Genomic DNA, 13,649 nt, shown 5'->3' with positions numbered 1-13,649 from the left:
CCCGCCCCCTCCTGGGTAGCCCGGCCCCCGCGCGGACACGTGCTGAGCCAGCTGCGGGCGGGAGGGGCGGAGGGGTTCGCCCGTGTGCGGCTTTTCCTTTTCCCCTTAGTCACACACTGGTAGGAAGTGAGGGGTGGAAGGGACCTCCGGAGGTCATAACCCGCTGCTCAAGGCGGGACCAGGCAAGGCTTTGTCTTCACGTCTCCGAGGACGGAGCTTCCACCACCTCGCTGGGGAGCCTGTGCCAGCGTTTCACCCTCTTAGTGAGAACACGCGTCCTCCTCACTAACCTCAACTCCCCCTGCTGCAGCTGGAGACCCTTGCTCCTTCTTCTGTCATCTGCCACCGCTGAGAACAGTCCAGCTCCATCCTCTTTTGAACCCCACTTCAGGTAGGTGAAGCCTGCGATTAAGCCCTCCTGTGTCCTCTTCTCTCGACTAAATAAACCCAGTTCCCTCAGTTTTTGTCACAAGTCATGTCTCCCAGCCCCCTCATCATTTTTGGTGCCCTTCACTGGGCTGCCTCCAATTTGTCCACATCCTTTCTGTAGTGGGGGCCCCAAAACTGAACGCAGGTCACTTCCCTTGACCTACTTGGAACACACCTACGAATGCAGCCCAGTCGTACGCCGTTAGCCTTTGTGGCAACAAGGGCATGCTGCTGGCTCAGGTTCAGCTTGTTTCCACTGTGACCTCCTAGTCCTTTTCGGCAGAGCTGCTGCTTAGTCTGTCAGCCCCCAGTCTGTACCGGGGCATGGGATTGTCCTGTCCTAAGTGCAGGACTTTGCACTTGTCCTTGGCTTCCCGGTTCCTTTTGACTCAATCCTCCAATTTGTCTAGGTCACTCTGAATCCTACCCTCCAGCATATCTACTACTCCCCCCAACTTAGTGTCATCTGCAAACTTGCTGAGGGTGCACCACATCCCATCTTCCAAGTCGGTGATGAAGACATTGAACAAAACTGGCCCCAGTACTGACCCCTGGGGTGCTCTATTTGATACCAGCTGCCAACAAAACTTTCTTAGCTTGCCTGTGAAAGTGCGGTAGGAGACCATATCAAAAGCCCTGCTAAAAATCAAGGTATACCAAATGACTAGTGCTCTGGATGCAGGGAGACATGCATCTCATCCTAGAAGGCAGTCAGGTTGGTCAGGCATGACTTGCCCTTTGGTGACTCCATGCTGCCTGTTCTTGATCACCTTCTTCTTCTCCTCCTCCAAGTGCTTAGAAGTGGATTCCTAGAGGACCTGCTCCATAATTTTTCTAGGGACTGAGGTGAGGCTGACTGGTCAAATGAGGTTCAAGCCTTAAAAAAAAGTAATGTACAACTGTATATATTTAATTACTGGGGGAACAAGGCAGGCACTGGTGAAAGTAGTTCTGCCACTGCATATATAGTATTTAGTATATGAATGATGGCAGAGCTACTCTCACCTGTGCCTTGTACAACTGCATATTTAATTACTAGCAGCAGGGTGTTTTGAAGTCCCAGCAGGGAGAAATTGAAGTACTGATCCAAATACTTATGCTCAACAAAATTAAAAAAAAAAATGGCTGGATGTGTAAGATTTGAAACCAAAATTATTTTAGCTTTAATTATATTCTTACTTTCCAAGTTCACCTTTAGTCTAGCAGTTTTAAAATAGCAGTTCACACACCTACTGGGGCTTGAGCACTATGGCCAGTTAACCTTAAGCTGCAACTACTGATGGAAGAACTTGGTCCACTTGGAACATTTCAGCTTTCCCCACCTGCAGCTGTACCATAGAGCATAGTTTCTCAACCTGTGGTACATGTACCCCTGGGGGTACATGAGACACAGGCAGGGGGTACATGGGTACCCCAACACTTTTGCCCTCTTTTCCTCTCAACACTATGCCAAAAAATTTGGTGTGCCACATATTGCACAGCGCTTTAAATTCCCCAGTAATAATTTGGTTCAGCCTTCCTAGTTTTGGCCTACATCACCCTAGCCCATGTACATACTTGAGTTGTGCACCCTGGTGTAAAAGGTGGCAACTCTATCTGCACCAGATCAGATGTATCATATCACAGCCTTATATACACAGCTCTTCTTCCAACATATGGCGCACAGTCTGTAAATATAAAATCCCCTGGAAAATTGAGTGCTGGGGTACTTATTAAAACTTTCAGAAGTTAGGGGGTACTTGCTACTTAAGCGGTTGAGAAACACTGCCATAGAGCAGCTGCAGTTCTACAGTTCCCTAAAAATACAGGTTTTACCTTGTCTAGTATAGTGTTGGTTGTTCAGGGCTTGTCTTACAATGCACAGTGAGGTCCAATTAGGCCTTTTGGATGCAACTGAAGTAAAATGTCTGTCAGTATTTCTGGATTTGGTTGAAGTTGGCAATCAGTATGATTTCCCTGTACCTGCCCCCCTTCAAGTCACAACTTTCCTCAAGAGATCAAACAAAATGCTTCACAGGAGTTTAAGGCTACGGGAACAGATAGGTTTGATAATGCGTATTAAACTTCAGGACTCAGTTAAAAGCAAAAAAAAAAAAAAAAAAAAGCATTAAACTCTGTGCACATCTTCTGCCCTCTCCTCCCAAAAAAGCTACATGCAACTCCTTCCCTTCCCCTCCCTCCCCTCCTTGGAAGCAAAACATCAAAATGCTGCTTGCTTGTTGGAGGCAAATTAAACTACAGCTTTATGGATTATTGCTGTTGAGGCTGCCTGTAAAGAAATGCCATATTTAAGCAGTTTAATTGGCCCATAGTAGAGCACCTCATCTTAAGAGGCCCACACATTCAAAATAAGGAACTCTATTTTAAAGGAGACTGAAAAAAGCTGACATGTGGCTTAAGCTCGAAAGTAACCTTTTTATTAGGTTGTACTAATGCATTTGATTCTGTGTCTAACTAGAGGGCAGATAAATATGGCGATTGTTTCATAGTTTCTGGGGTCGGAAGGGACCCGAGTAGGTCATCTAGTCCGACCCCCCGCCATGGCAGGAAACAATACTGGGGTCAAACAACCCCAGCAAGGTGTTCATCCAACCTCCTCTTAAAAACCCCAGGGTAGGAGCCAGGACCACCTCTCTTGGAAGTTGGTTCCAGATCCTAGCTGCCCTGACCATGAAGTAGTGCTTCCTGATTGTGTCAGAAGCCAGCACTAATCTCACTGAAAGATGCTATGGAAGAAATAACAGAACTGGCAGATAGCTACAGCTGTTACAGAAGTGATTGAAGCAGAATGGTGAGACTGGGTCAGAAATGTGCATTTAGAGCTGGACATAAACATTTCACAAACATTCTTGGTACTTGTTGGATAACAGCTGCAAAGAGAGTTTAAGTATGGGGAAGGGTGCTGTAAATACCAAGTATGTCCAGGTAGTTGTTTCCAACTTATAATGCAATAGCTTTCACACAACAAAACTGGTATAGGAAGTATTGTTTAAAACAGGAAGTTACCAAATTTACTTTGAGTTAAACGATGTTTGTTATAGGATGCCCCTATAAAAGTGATGCAAGTCAATCATGATAGAAGCACTTTTTCACTCTTTTCAGAAGGACAAAACCATAATGCTTGTCCTTAAAAATGCTTCTAGATAGAACAAAAAAGTGGCATGTACTCAGCTCACACACCAACTACATGTTACTTCAAACATGACCACTACAGTAAGTTGAACAGAGGCTATGTTTCCTTAGCAGTTAGTCCCAGATACAAAGCTACAGCTGTTTCCTTGATGGTAAAACAAGTTTTAAAAGGTTCATTCAGTAAAATGCAGTGCATTTATTTCTTGCAATAGCTATATTGGAGTTTTAACTTTCGAACTGAACACATACAAATGTGTACAGCTTTGACAATTATTGATACTAGAAACAAGGAAGTCATTGTGTAGAGTTCATAGGGAGAAAAGAGAGAATAAATTTATCTTTTTTGTTGGAAGTTAACGAAGCCAAGCAGTTTAAATTAAAGGCCTTATGAAAGTAGCATATCCCTTAAAAAAAAGAAGGAGGTTAGCAACTAGTCAGAATCATCCATCAATGTATGCAGCCAGAGTCTAAGGTCTCATTCTCTCTACAAGCAATGAATGCAACTACACACAAAAGTTTCCATTTTATCTAGATAACTGGTGAGAATTTACTATTATATACACACTTGCATATGTAACAGCAGGTTGGCTGGAAACTGCTACATCTCACAAATTTGATTTTTGGTTCACTCAACCCAGACTGCAGTGTTGGCATCAGCTGGAAAAGAAATGCAGTTTCTGAGGAATGCATTGCGACTGGTATACAGAATACCCTCACCATTGGCTTCATTTATCTTACATATTTGTCAAATGCATAACTACAGACATGAAGCGAGTAGAACCCACATGAGAAACATCACCATTGTGTTAATGAGAAACAAGGACCAAATTCAAGTATTATTTCAGTTTGTTTATATTCCTCCACGCTCTAGGAGAGCTAAAAATCCTTCTGCCATTTCTTTGTAGTCTTCAACATATTAATGGAGACTTACAACATTTGTTCCTGTTATCCACAATAGAAATTTAGTGGTAAGTCAAAGGCTTAGTTTCCTCCGTCTCTCTGCTTTAAAAACAAGACAGACTCATCAGCATGAACATGATAGAGGGCCTGCTAATGGCTGTTTCATTAAGTCTAGTAATGAATTACCAGGTATTTCTAAATACAATCATTATGGCAAGATACAACTTGACTGAGCAGCTAACTAACTAAGCATTCTGACTTGACACATTGATCAACCCTCTCCAAAAGTTACTACAAGAAAGCTGAAGTATTCACTTGCTCCAATTTGTATTCAGAACAGACGAAGTTGACAACTTAAAGCTTTATTGTAGTTTGTAATATAAACAAGTGCTGAAATTCAGTCAATGTCCATTTCAGGAAGTTTCTTTTCTGTAGGTGTTGGGGCAGCTGCATTGGTGGTCTGTTCCGTAGCCTGGGACCCATTGTTGGCATCTCCCTGGCCTTCTACTGGTCCATTCTGTTCAGCCGGTTTTTGCTCCTCTTTTGGGGGTTCAACCTTGGGTTTTGGTTTTGTGACTATAGGATTGCAGAAACTTATCAACTCCTATAACAGAAAGAAAAATAAGATATCAAAGCTCATACCAACAATTATACCTTAGCTCATTGCTCAAATTAAACTAACTATACAAGGTGGATACCAATAAATTGAAGATAGGTTATGTAGGTTGTTTTGCTTTAAAATGGTACTGTCCATCTACTGAGAATTTTCTAGTTGCAGAAAGATTTCATCCTTAAAAGCACTAAAAGGCTAAAAGGTAAAGAAACACTGGTAACCAAGACAAAGTCTTCACAACAATAATTTATTTCTTCTTTTACTGCAATGTCATTTACTCACTTTCGTTTTAGCTTGGATGTCTTTAGCCTTTATAACTGGGTCTAAAGTAAGACTTCTCTTGTTCTGAAGATTGAGCTTGTTGTTCATCCATTCCATGGCTTCATTTGCATTCTTTTCTACTTTTGCTATATCTTCTACATCTAAATGGTCATATTGTTCATCCTAAAGGAAAAAAAAAAAAAGATTACAATACATTTTACAGCAACCCTATTTAACTATTTAGGCTAGTAACTTGTTTGTTCTTCATCTAAATCTTATCCCTCTGCTGCACTGTTTGTGCATTTGCCTTAATGTTCACACACTAACCTATGCAGCTCGCTGTACATTTATCAATATGGTCAAACTGAAAGGTGCTTTCTCTTCAAATGGAGGGACAAGCATCCAGAACCCTGCCTCCCCCGAAACAAGCACTCTCCTCAAGAATGCCAGCATTTATCCCAGAATTATGGTTGTCTTCATGAGAAACCCAGGTGAAGTTAATTCCTGCCACCATTCCCCAGCCAAAAGGGTGCAGGTTTGTTAGCTATTTCTACTTCGTCTCTACATTAAAAAGGGAAGGGGTTGGGACAGGACAACATTTGTATAATATTTCCTTACAGAAAGTGGGAAGATACCTTTGCTTTGAATGCATGAACAGCTTTCATGTATTGTTGTATTTGCTTTCCAAGGTCCTCAAATGCTTTTGGTCTTTCTTCAGATTCTTGAAACCTTGCCTGAATAGGCTGACCCAAAGCCTGAAATGAAACACAGGAAAGTTTGAGAAAAAAATTAAAGAGAAGTTACAGCATTATATAGGATCTAGAGGAATTTCTTGATGCCATACTGGATGATACTAAGAATAAAATGTTGTAGTCATGATGATACATAAATTGAGGCAAGGATTTCTGAGGGTGATACCATTTATTGGACCAACTGTATAGCTGGGATAGAGTTAGATGAGCTTTTTGAATGCATGGCATTAGAGACATGTCATGCACTCAAAAGCTTATCTAACCATCCCAACTATGCAACTGGCCCAATAAATTCTATCATCACCCTAAAAAAAATCCTTGCCTCACATTGATGACAGAGAAATTTCTAAACCATTTTAAAAGTTAAGACCTCTCCAACGCTATAAAAAAATGAGAGTCAGTTCATAATATTGGCCATACCACATATTGCTATTCTTTTTAGCTTTTCAGAAGTCATCATTTTATGTGCTTTTACTGAAAGTGTAATCATTAAGTACTGACAATCTGATCACAGGCAAAAGTTGACGCCAACTTCAATATGGGGAAAGCTTGTTACTTTGATTCACCTCAAATCACTTATTGAAAGATTCTCTGCAGCTGCTTTTTAAAAAGAAGAAGTTTAAGACTAGAGGAAGATAGATGTTCGTCTGCCTTTCCTCCTGATCCTGGCTAGGACTGCGTCTCTTCTAGAGGCTATACCCCACATGTTGAGTATCAGTTACTTACTGCATCCTTTACCATTGTTACAAAATATAAATATATAAAAACATCCTGAGACTGGGGGGAGGGAGGAAAGAATGGAAATCAAATCAGGACAGCTTAAGCCAGATTTGGAAGCTCTAGCATAAATATCCAATTAGTTTTTGATATTTAAAAACATTTAACATTATACACTCTTTTATCAGTTACATAAAGCTTTCTGTTCACTATTCTAGCTAGAGATATTAAAGCATCATCTACTGCCAGTACAGAACCTTTACTTGCCAGGTAGCATTTTCTTCTAGTCTCCAAAGTATCTATCCATAACCTTGATTTATAAACATTATTTTCCTGTTAGAAGTACTGTTACCTTTCAAAAGCAAGTAGCATTTCCCATGTCTATTCTTCCTTTCCTAAGAAACTTTTGATGAAAAAGCCCACACGCTGCAATACTCGGACCACCAGAAGCATTTATCTCATTTTCATCTCAATGAAAAAAAGAGGACTTCCACTGCTGATTTAAGGTGTTTTCTAAGGTTTGGAGGTAGCCCTACGTACCAGCTCATCTAAGTTCAAACAACACCTACTCTGTAGGCCAGTGCGGGCACATCCAGTTGAGCATGCCAGTGCAGTCTGTGGCACCTCAAAACCAGGGCCCGATTAACCGTTTAGTAGGCCCTAGGCAAACAAACTTGTGGGCCCCCAGCTGAAGATAAAATTTTTACATTACTTTTTTTTTTCCCCCCAGTCAATTATAATATGTAAAATAAACAAAAAACTGGGACTCTTCTTCATTTAGGGCCCTAGGCATATGCCTAGTTTGCCTATGCATTAATTCGGCCCTACTCAAAACTGCTTGTAGTGCAGCAAAGTTTCTTACAGGAAACTACTGATACAAAAAAACAAAACAAAACAAAACAAAACAAAACAAAACAAAAAAGGTGTGGTGCACACTCCAGGAGCATGTGCCAGAGCTCCACTCGTATTACATGTCCCCTGGCTCTTCCAGTACACTGGGTGCCAGGGGGAGCAGGGAAACAGGAGTTTCCCTGAAGTGGGGCATTTTGCCCTGCAGCAAACCCAATGTTCAGGGGTGCACACAACAGCAAAAAGCAGCAGCACAAGTTTGTGCTGCAGCAGATGCACACCCCTATGAGATTTGAAGGTTTCACTTAGTGGACAATCCCTTACCTTCAGTTCTGTTAGTTTATCAATGTAAACCTGTTTGGGTTGGTCTTCCCCATCTTCATACAGCCAGTTTTCTGTGTCTTCCAGTTTCAGAGTAAAACTATTTCGATCCTAACAACAAAAACATTGCAGAATACTGAATTCCCAGAAGTCATTCATTTGTATACAATATTACCTGTATATACTCTGCAAAGAAAAAACTGAAACTTAAAACAGATTAAGAATATTCCTGAAACAGCTGATGAAAAAGAACAATTTTGTGAGTTCTAACAAACTGTGGAATTTGGATATTTTAGACCTAGACAAATTGGAGGACTGGGCCAAAAGGAATCTTATGAGGTTCACAACAAGGATAAGTGCAAGTCCTGCACTTAGGACAGAATAATCCCATCTACCAATACCGGCTGGGCACTGACAGGGTGGGCAGCAGCTCTGCAGAAAAGGACCTGGGGGTTACAGTGGACAATAAGCTGAATGAGCCAGTGTGCTCTTGTTACAAAGAAAGCAAAAAGACATACTGGGCTGCATTGGTAGGCATGTTGCTAATAGGTCCAGGGAAGAGATTCTTCCCCTTTATTCAGCACTAGTGAGTACATCTGGAGTACTGTGTTCAGTTCAGGGCCCCCCCCCACTACAAGAAGTATGTGGACAAATTAAGAGAGTCCAGTGGAGGGCGACAAAAATGGTCAGGGGGCTGGAGGACATGACTTATGAGGAAAGACTGGGGAACTGGACTTGGTTAGTCTAGAGAAAAGAGAAGCATAATACCAGTCTTCAACTGCCTGCCAGGTGGCTCCAAAGAGAATGGAGCTGGACTGTTCTCAGTGGTGGCAGATGACAGAACAAGGAGCAATTGTCTCAAGTTGCAGCAAGGGAAGTTTAGGCTAGATATTAAGAATGTTCTCACTAAAAAGGGTAATAAAACATTCAAACAGTTTTTCCAGATAGGTGGAAGCTCCGTCCTTGAGGGTTTTCAAAACCCAGCTAGACAAAGCTTTGGCTGGGCTGATCTAGTTGGGGCTACCTCCTGCTCAAAGCAGGACCAAACTAGACATGACCTCCCGAGGTCCCTTCCAACCCTCATTTTCTATGATATTGTATGAAGTGTAGGCAAACAGTAGAAAGTCATTCTATCAAGGCCAACTGCACTACAGACTTGTTTCAATTGTTTATGTCTATACTACACTGGCAAAGAGTATTAGTTCCCCCAACTAAATAAGTTATAGAACCTAAAGTACATTTTTATATTAGGGGTTTAATTTCATTTCTTTGTCTATATAGTAATTGAAATAAAGAGAGACTGTGTTGCAGAACATTCTACTATAGGCCTGGCTTTAGTACAACTGGCTCCAAATGGCCTATACGCCTAATACAGTAAGTGAGAAGGAATAAGATTTCACACATCTGAAGATGGATTATAAATTTAAGAATTGCTCAATTCACAGCATTAATATAGTCTAATCAGAGGAGGGGGAGAAAAAAAGTGGCAAAAGGTATACAACCCACCAAGGAATGCTTCCAATACTCACTCTCTGGATTTAACTTCCAGAGTTTCATTCCCAGAGGAGAAAGAACCCTGATGATGCTTCTAATTAACCAAAATGATATTTATCAAGTTATCACGGTACACCACAGATTTGTGCATGGGACAGATGCAAGCTGCCCTCCAGGGGCACAGGGCTCTCTGTTCTGCTGCCTTTGTCCCAGGAGCCCCACACCCACCTGGCAGCACAAGGCACAACCTCCTGCCCCCACTGCTGCCAGGTGGGCAGTGGACACGCAGCCACTGCAAGGCTCCCTGGGCAAAGGCAGCAAGGTGGAAAGCCCCGAGACCACTGTGGGCAGCCTGCATCTGCCCTGTGCACAAATCTGTGGTGTACCATGATAATTTGCTAATTATCATTTGGTTAATTAGCAGCAGCATCAGGGCTCTCTCCCCTATGGGAATGAAAGACTGCAAGTTAAGTCCAGAGGGTGAGAATTGGGAGCATTCCTTGGTGGGTGTGCTGTCCCCTCCCAGATGTGTGGGGCACATGCTGCCTGCCCCATACCTCCCCCATGGGGTGCACGCAGTAGCAGGGAACTACCCTCCCCCACACCCTCTAGATGAGCCTTCCCTGGCTCCATCCTGCTTCCCACCCTGGGTCCTATGCACTGCCCTCACTGAGCAGCACCCCCAGCCACAGCCCTACTTCCTTCCTCCCTTCAGGGATCTCAATCTACACCCCCCCACCCCGCCCACACTCCTTCCCTTCCCCACACTGCTTCTCCTCCACAGACTTACCTGCAGGGAGCTACTCTCAACACTGCCTAGCTGTACTTCTGGCCCTGTGCAAGTGTGTAGCCATGTACATGCACACAGCATCCCCTGCATCTCACTCCTGGCAGCCCTAAGAACCCCTAGCAGGCTAGAATGCTGCCTGCCTGCAAGGGGAAACCCACCGTTTCCCAAGGGAAGCCAGGCACCTGGGGGCCCTGGCCAAAATTCATAATTATGAATAAACATTAAATCTGCTATAACAGACAAAAAAAGCCAACAGCTGATAATGTAAATTTCCCTTTTTATCAGTGCCAATCTGATAGGCAACCAACACATCAGTGCACCTGTAATATTAGATCCCAAGTAATTAGTTAATTTGTCTGTACTTACATCTTCACAAACAAATTTCTCATAAATGCCACAGAGTTTGTCTCGCATGTCATACACGTATTCTTCTACTGCATTCTTGGCATCATTCCGCTCCTTCTCCAACTTATCCTGCATGATCATTTTACCCTGCAGGGGAAAAAAAAAAAAAAGGGAAAAAAATTAAATCTGTTACTCACTTCCTTATAAGGTCAACTGCTTTATTAAGTTTAGCTGTTAAAACATGCAACAACTACTATCTGGTTGGAAAAATCTTGACTTTCTCTGGGTCCAAAGCTGAGACCAATCATAATTTAAAAAAACAGTAATATTTAAGGCCACAGAGAATAATAATTTTAGTACAGAAAGTCCAACATTATCTCTCTTAAAGTAAGAATTTGATTTCTACAACAAGCTCATCTGTCCATGATCAACAGGTCATGGAAAAAAGCAGATGACACCAACAAGGTGTGAAGTCCTAACCTGGCACTTCAATCAAGATGACTTACTACTTTACATATGGGTTTCTTTAGCAGCAGCTTGCTTCCCAAGATGACTACTCCTGATTAGGGATGCCCTTAGAAGGAATTAAGTCTCTAGGAAGCCTTCTCTTGTTGAAGTTGCTAACTAGGGTGTTGTTCCATCTGTCCATTTTGTTCATTTAAAATGGATATCTTTTTATGGCTTTAAAATATTCTAGAAAGAACTGCAGAGAAATACTAAGCACCTTTAGTTTGAAAAGGTGCATTTTCTGCTTTGTCATCATGCTGTTTCTTCTATAAAGGAAGGATGACTTTAACCATAGCATCCAATTAAATTAGCGGCATTATCCAGCCCAAATGGGCTCCCCCCTGGGTCTGAAAATTTGGTGGTGGAGAAGCAGTGGTGGCAACTACTGATCCCCTGATGCCCAATTTCCAGACCTGCAGGAAGCCCTGCAAGACAGATAATAAGGCCCTGCATGCAGGGCCTAAACCCAGGGAGGTGGCTTGTGACTCAGTCCAGCCCACTGACAGGTCATATGCCCTTCATCCAAGCTCCAGGGCCAAAAGGTAGAGCACCACTGATTTATAAAAGGTGCAAATCTACCCTGCCTTCTACAATACAGATGATCCATCATACAGTAGTGTAAGGAATCCAGTAAAAAGATAGTGGCTATTTTATACCATGATCTTTTAAACAGTTAATTTCTCACAGTTCCTTTCCTTGTAAAGAGTTGTTCTTTGAGGTGAACAACCTTTATTAATCAAATTTTAATGGCTCCCTAGATGCTACTTGACTCAGGAAGTAAGAAATCAACTTAATAAAAATGTGCAAACACACCCTGTTAATGGCAGCAAGAGATGCTCAAAGAGGAGTTGGACCCCTGTAGAGTCCAACTCTTATCTACTTTCTATCAATGCAACATGCTTTTTTAGGCCTTTAAAAGTACTAACCTTGTGTGACACAAAGGAGGTGCTCAGGAAAGCCACAACCATCCGTGTCACACCTCAGTTGTGGGTTCTACAACTTCTGTCATGTTGCCTACGTTTTGGTTCACAAGGCGATACATTTTAAATTCCATCCGATTTGTACAACATGCTGAAGTAAACAACAGTTCCTGCCCTTGATAGTGGCTATTTTATACCATGGTCTAAAAGGGCTAAAAAACTTGCTAAAGTTTGTCCTTTGTGGAGAAAGTCAGTCATATCGTTTCTTTTTTACTTGTCATATGAACATGAGCCGGCAGCGCAGCGGTGTAGCCAATAGGGCAAACATATTCTGCATCTCCGGCAAAGCCAAGGAGGCGATTCTTGCACTCAACACTGGTGAGATCGCAGCTGGAGTACTGTGTCCAGTTCTGGGTGCCACACTTCAACAAGGATGTGGACAAGCTCGAGAGTCCAAAGAAGAGCAACCCATACGAGCAGAGTCTTAAAAGGCAAGCCATACAAGGAAAGGCTGAGGGATCTGGGACTCTTCAACCCAAGGAAAAGAAGGCTGAGAGGGGACAGGATAGCAGCTTACTGCTACATTAGGGGAGTACAGAGGGCTCGGTGAGCAATTATTCACCAGGGCACCCAAAGGGAAAACCAGAAGAAATGGTCACAAGCTCCTGGAAGACTGATTCAGGCTCAACATTAGGAAAAACTTCTTCACAGTCAGGGTGTTCAGATGGTGGAATAAGCTCCCTCCAGAGGTGGTGCAATCATCTACCCTGGAAATCTTAAAGAGCAGACTAGACAGTTACCTTGCTGGGGTCACTTGATTCCAGCAAGGTGACTTCCCTGCTTGGTACAGGAGGCTGGACCCAATGATCTTCTGAGGTCCCTGCCAGCCTTACAACCTATGAATATCGCTTACCCTACCATCCCACTTTGTCATTTCCCAGTTGGAACAGAGTATGCCTCATGACCAGCTGTCTGGATCAATTTGTGGGTAGAGGCAGAAATATGATTCAGTTATTTACCTCGTTTTCAATGTATAAATTCAGCATGTCCTTTCCAATCTGCCACACCAACTGATTCTCAATGGGAAGGTCCACTGTAGTAGTCTTTACTTTAGCCTTCTTTGCTTGAGGTGGCTGATCCACCTTCTTATCTTTTGAGTCAGCCTGAGATGTCTGCATTAAAAGAAAGGAAAAAAACAAAACACAGTCACTACAAGGGACACTTATTCAAGTCATAATTGTATTATGTTTTCCTTTCACCGTCTTTACCTACACCTTGTTAATCTTTCAGTCCCACTTCATTCTTTTAATGAAATTCTGAGACACAGTCCCAAAAGTTAACAGCTCTCCAGTTTGGCAAAAAGTGAAATTCTAGGGCAAGTTGTCTTAAACATGAAGGCTAAGTAGGCTCAAAATAGAATATAACCAAAATGCTGCTTTTATTTGAGTTCAGTTTTCTAACTACCAACCCCCACAATTTTTGGTTTGCTCTTTTTAACCAAAACCGTGTACTAGCCATGAGGTTAGAGCCTGGTTTGGCAGCTATGCAACCTGTAGAACAGAAGCAGGTAATTATTTCAGCTGGAGGGCTGCTTAAGCCATGGAGGACCCCACTCCTTG

The 13,649-nt window shown here is 42.5% G+C and overlaps 1 protein-coding gene and 1 long non-coding RNA gene across 2 annotated transcripts in view; one reads left to right on the top strand and one right to left on the bottom strand.

Moving 5' to 3' along the window:
- The first annotated feature begins 5 nt into the window (after window positions 1-5).
- LOC149856250 (uncharacterized) overlaps window positions 6-13,649 on the top strand; it is a 53,838-nt gene continuing 40,194 nt past the window's right edge. Inside the window, exon 1 of the long non-coding RNA XR_016438389.1 lies at window positions 6-391. This is a non-coding gene — a long non-coding RNA (uncharacterized LOC149856250). The remainder of the gene's footprint in view (window positions 392-13,649) is intronic.
- The window catches only part of HSPA4 (heat shock protein family A (Hsp70) member 4), a 32,282-nt gene continuing 22,370 nt past the window's right edge, over window positions 3,738-13,649 (bottom strand). The window contains exons 14-19 of the mRNA XM_090064647.1: window positions 13,050-13,202; window positions 10,625-10,750; window positions 7,978-8,085; window positions 5,971-6,090; window positions 5,357-5,518; window positions 3,738-5,065 (exon numbers count right to left, since the gene is read on the bottom strand). Coding sequence (XP_089920773.1) covers window positions 4,859-5,065; window positions 5,357-5,518; window positions 5,971-6,090; window positions 7,978-8,085; window positions 10,625-10,750; window positions 13,050-13,202 — 876 coding nt within the window. The 3' untranslated portion in view covers window positions 3,738-4,858. The remainder of the gene's footprint in view (window positions 5,066-5,356; window positions 5,519-5,970; window positions 6,091-7,977; window positions 8,086-10,624; window positions 10,751-13,049; window positions 13,203-13,649) is intronic.

The sequence above is a fragment of the Crocodylus siamensis genome, chromosome 10 (genome assembly GCF_052110815.1).
Source record: "Crocodylus siamensis isolate JL-2025a chromosome 10, ASM5211081v1, whole genome shotgun sequence".
Classification (NCBI taxonomy): domain Eukaryota; kingdom Metazoa; phylum Chordata; order Crocodylia; family Crocodylidae; genus Crocodylus; species Crocodylus siamensis.
The sequence above is the reverse complement of the archived record's forward strand: the minus strand, read 5'-3'. Positions and strand labels throughout refer to the sequence as shown.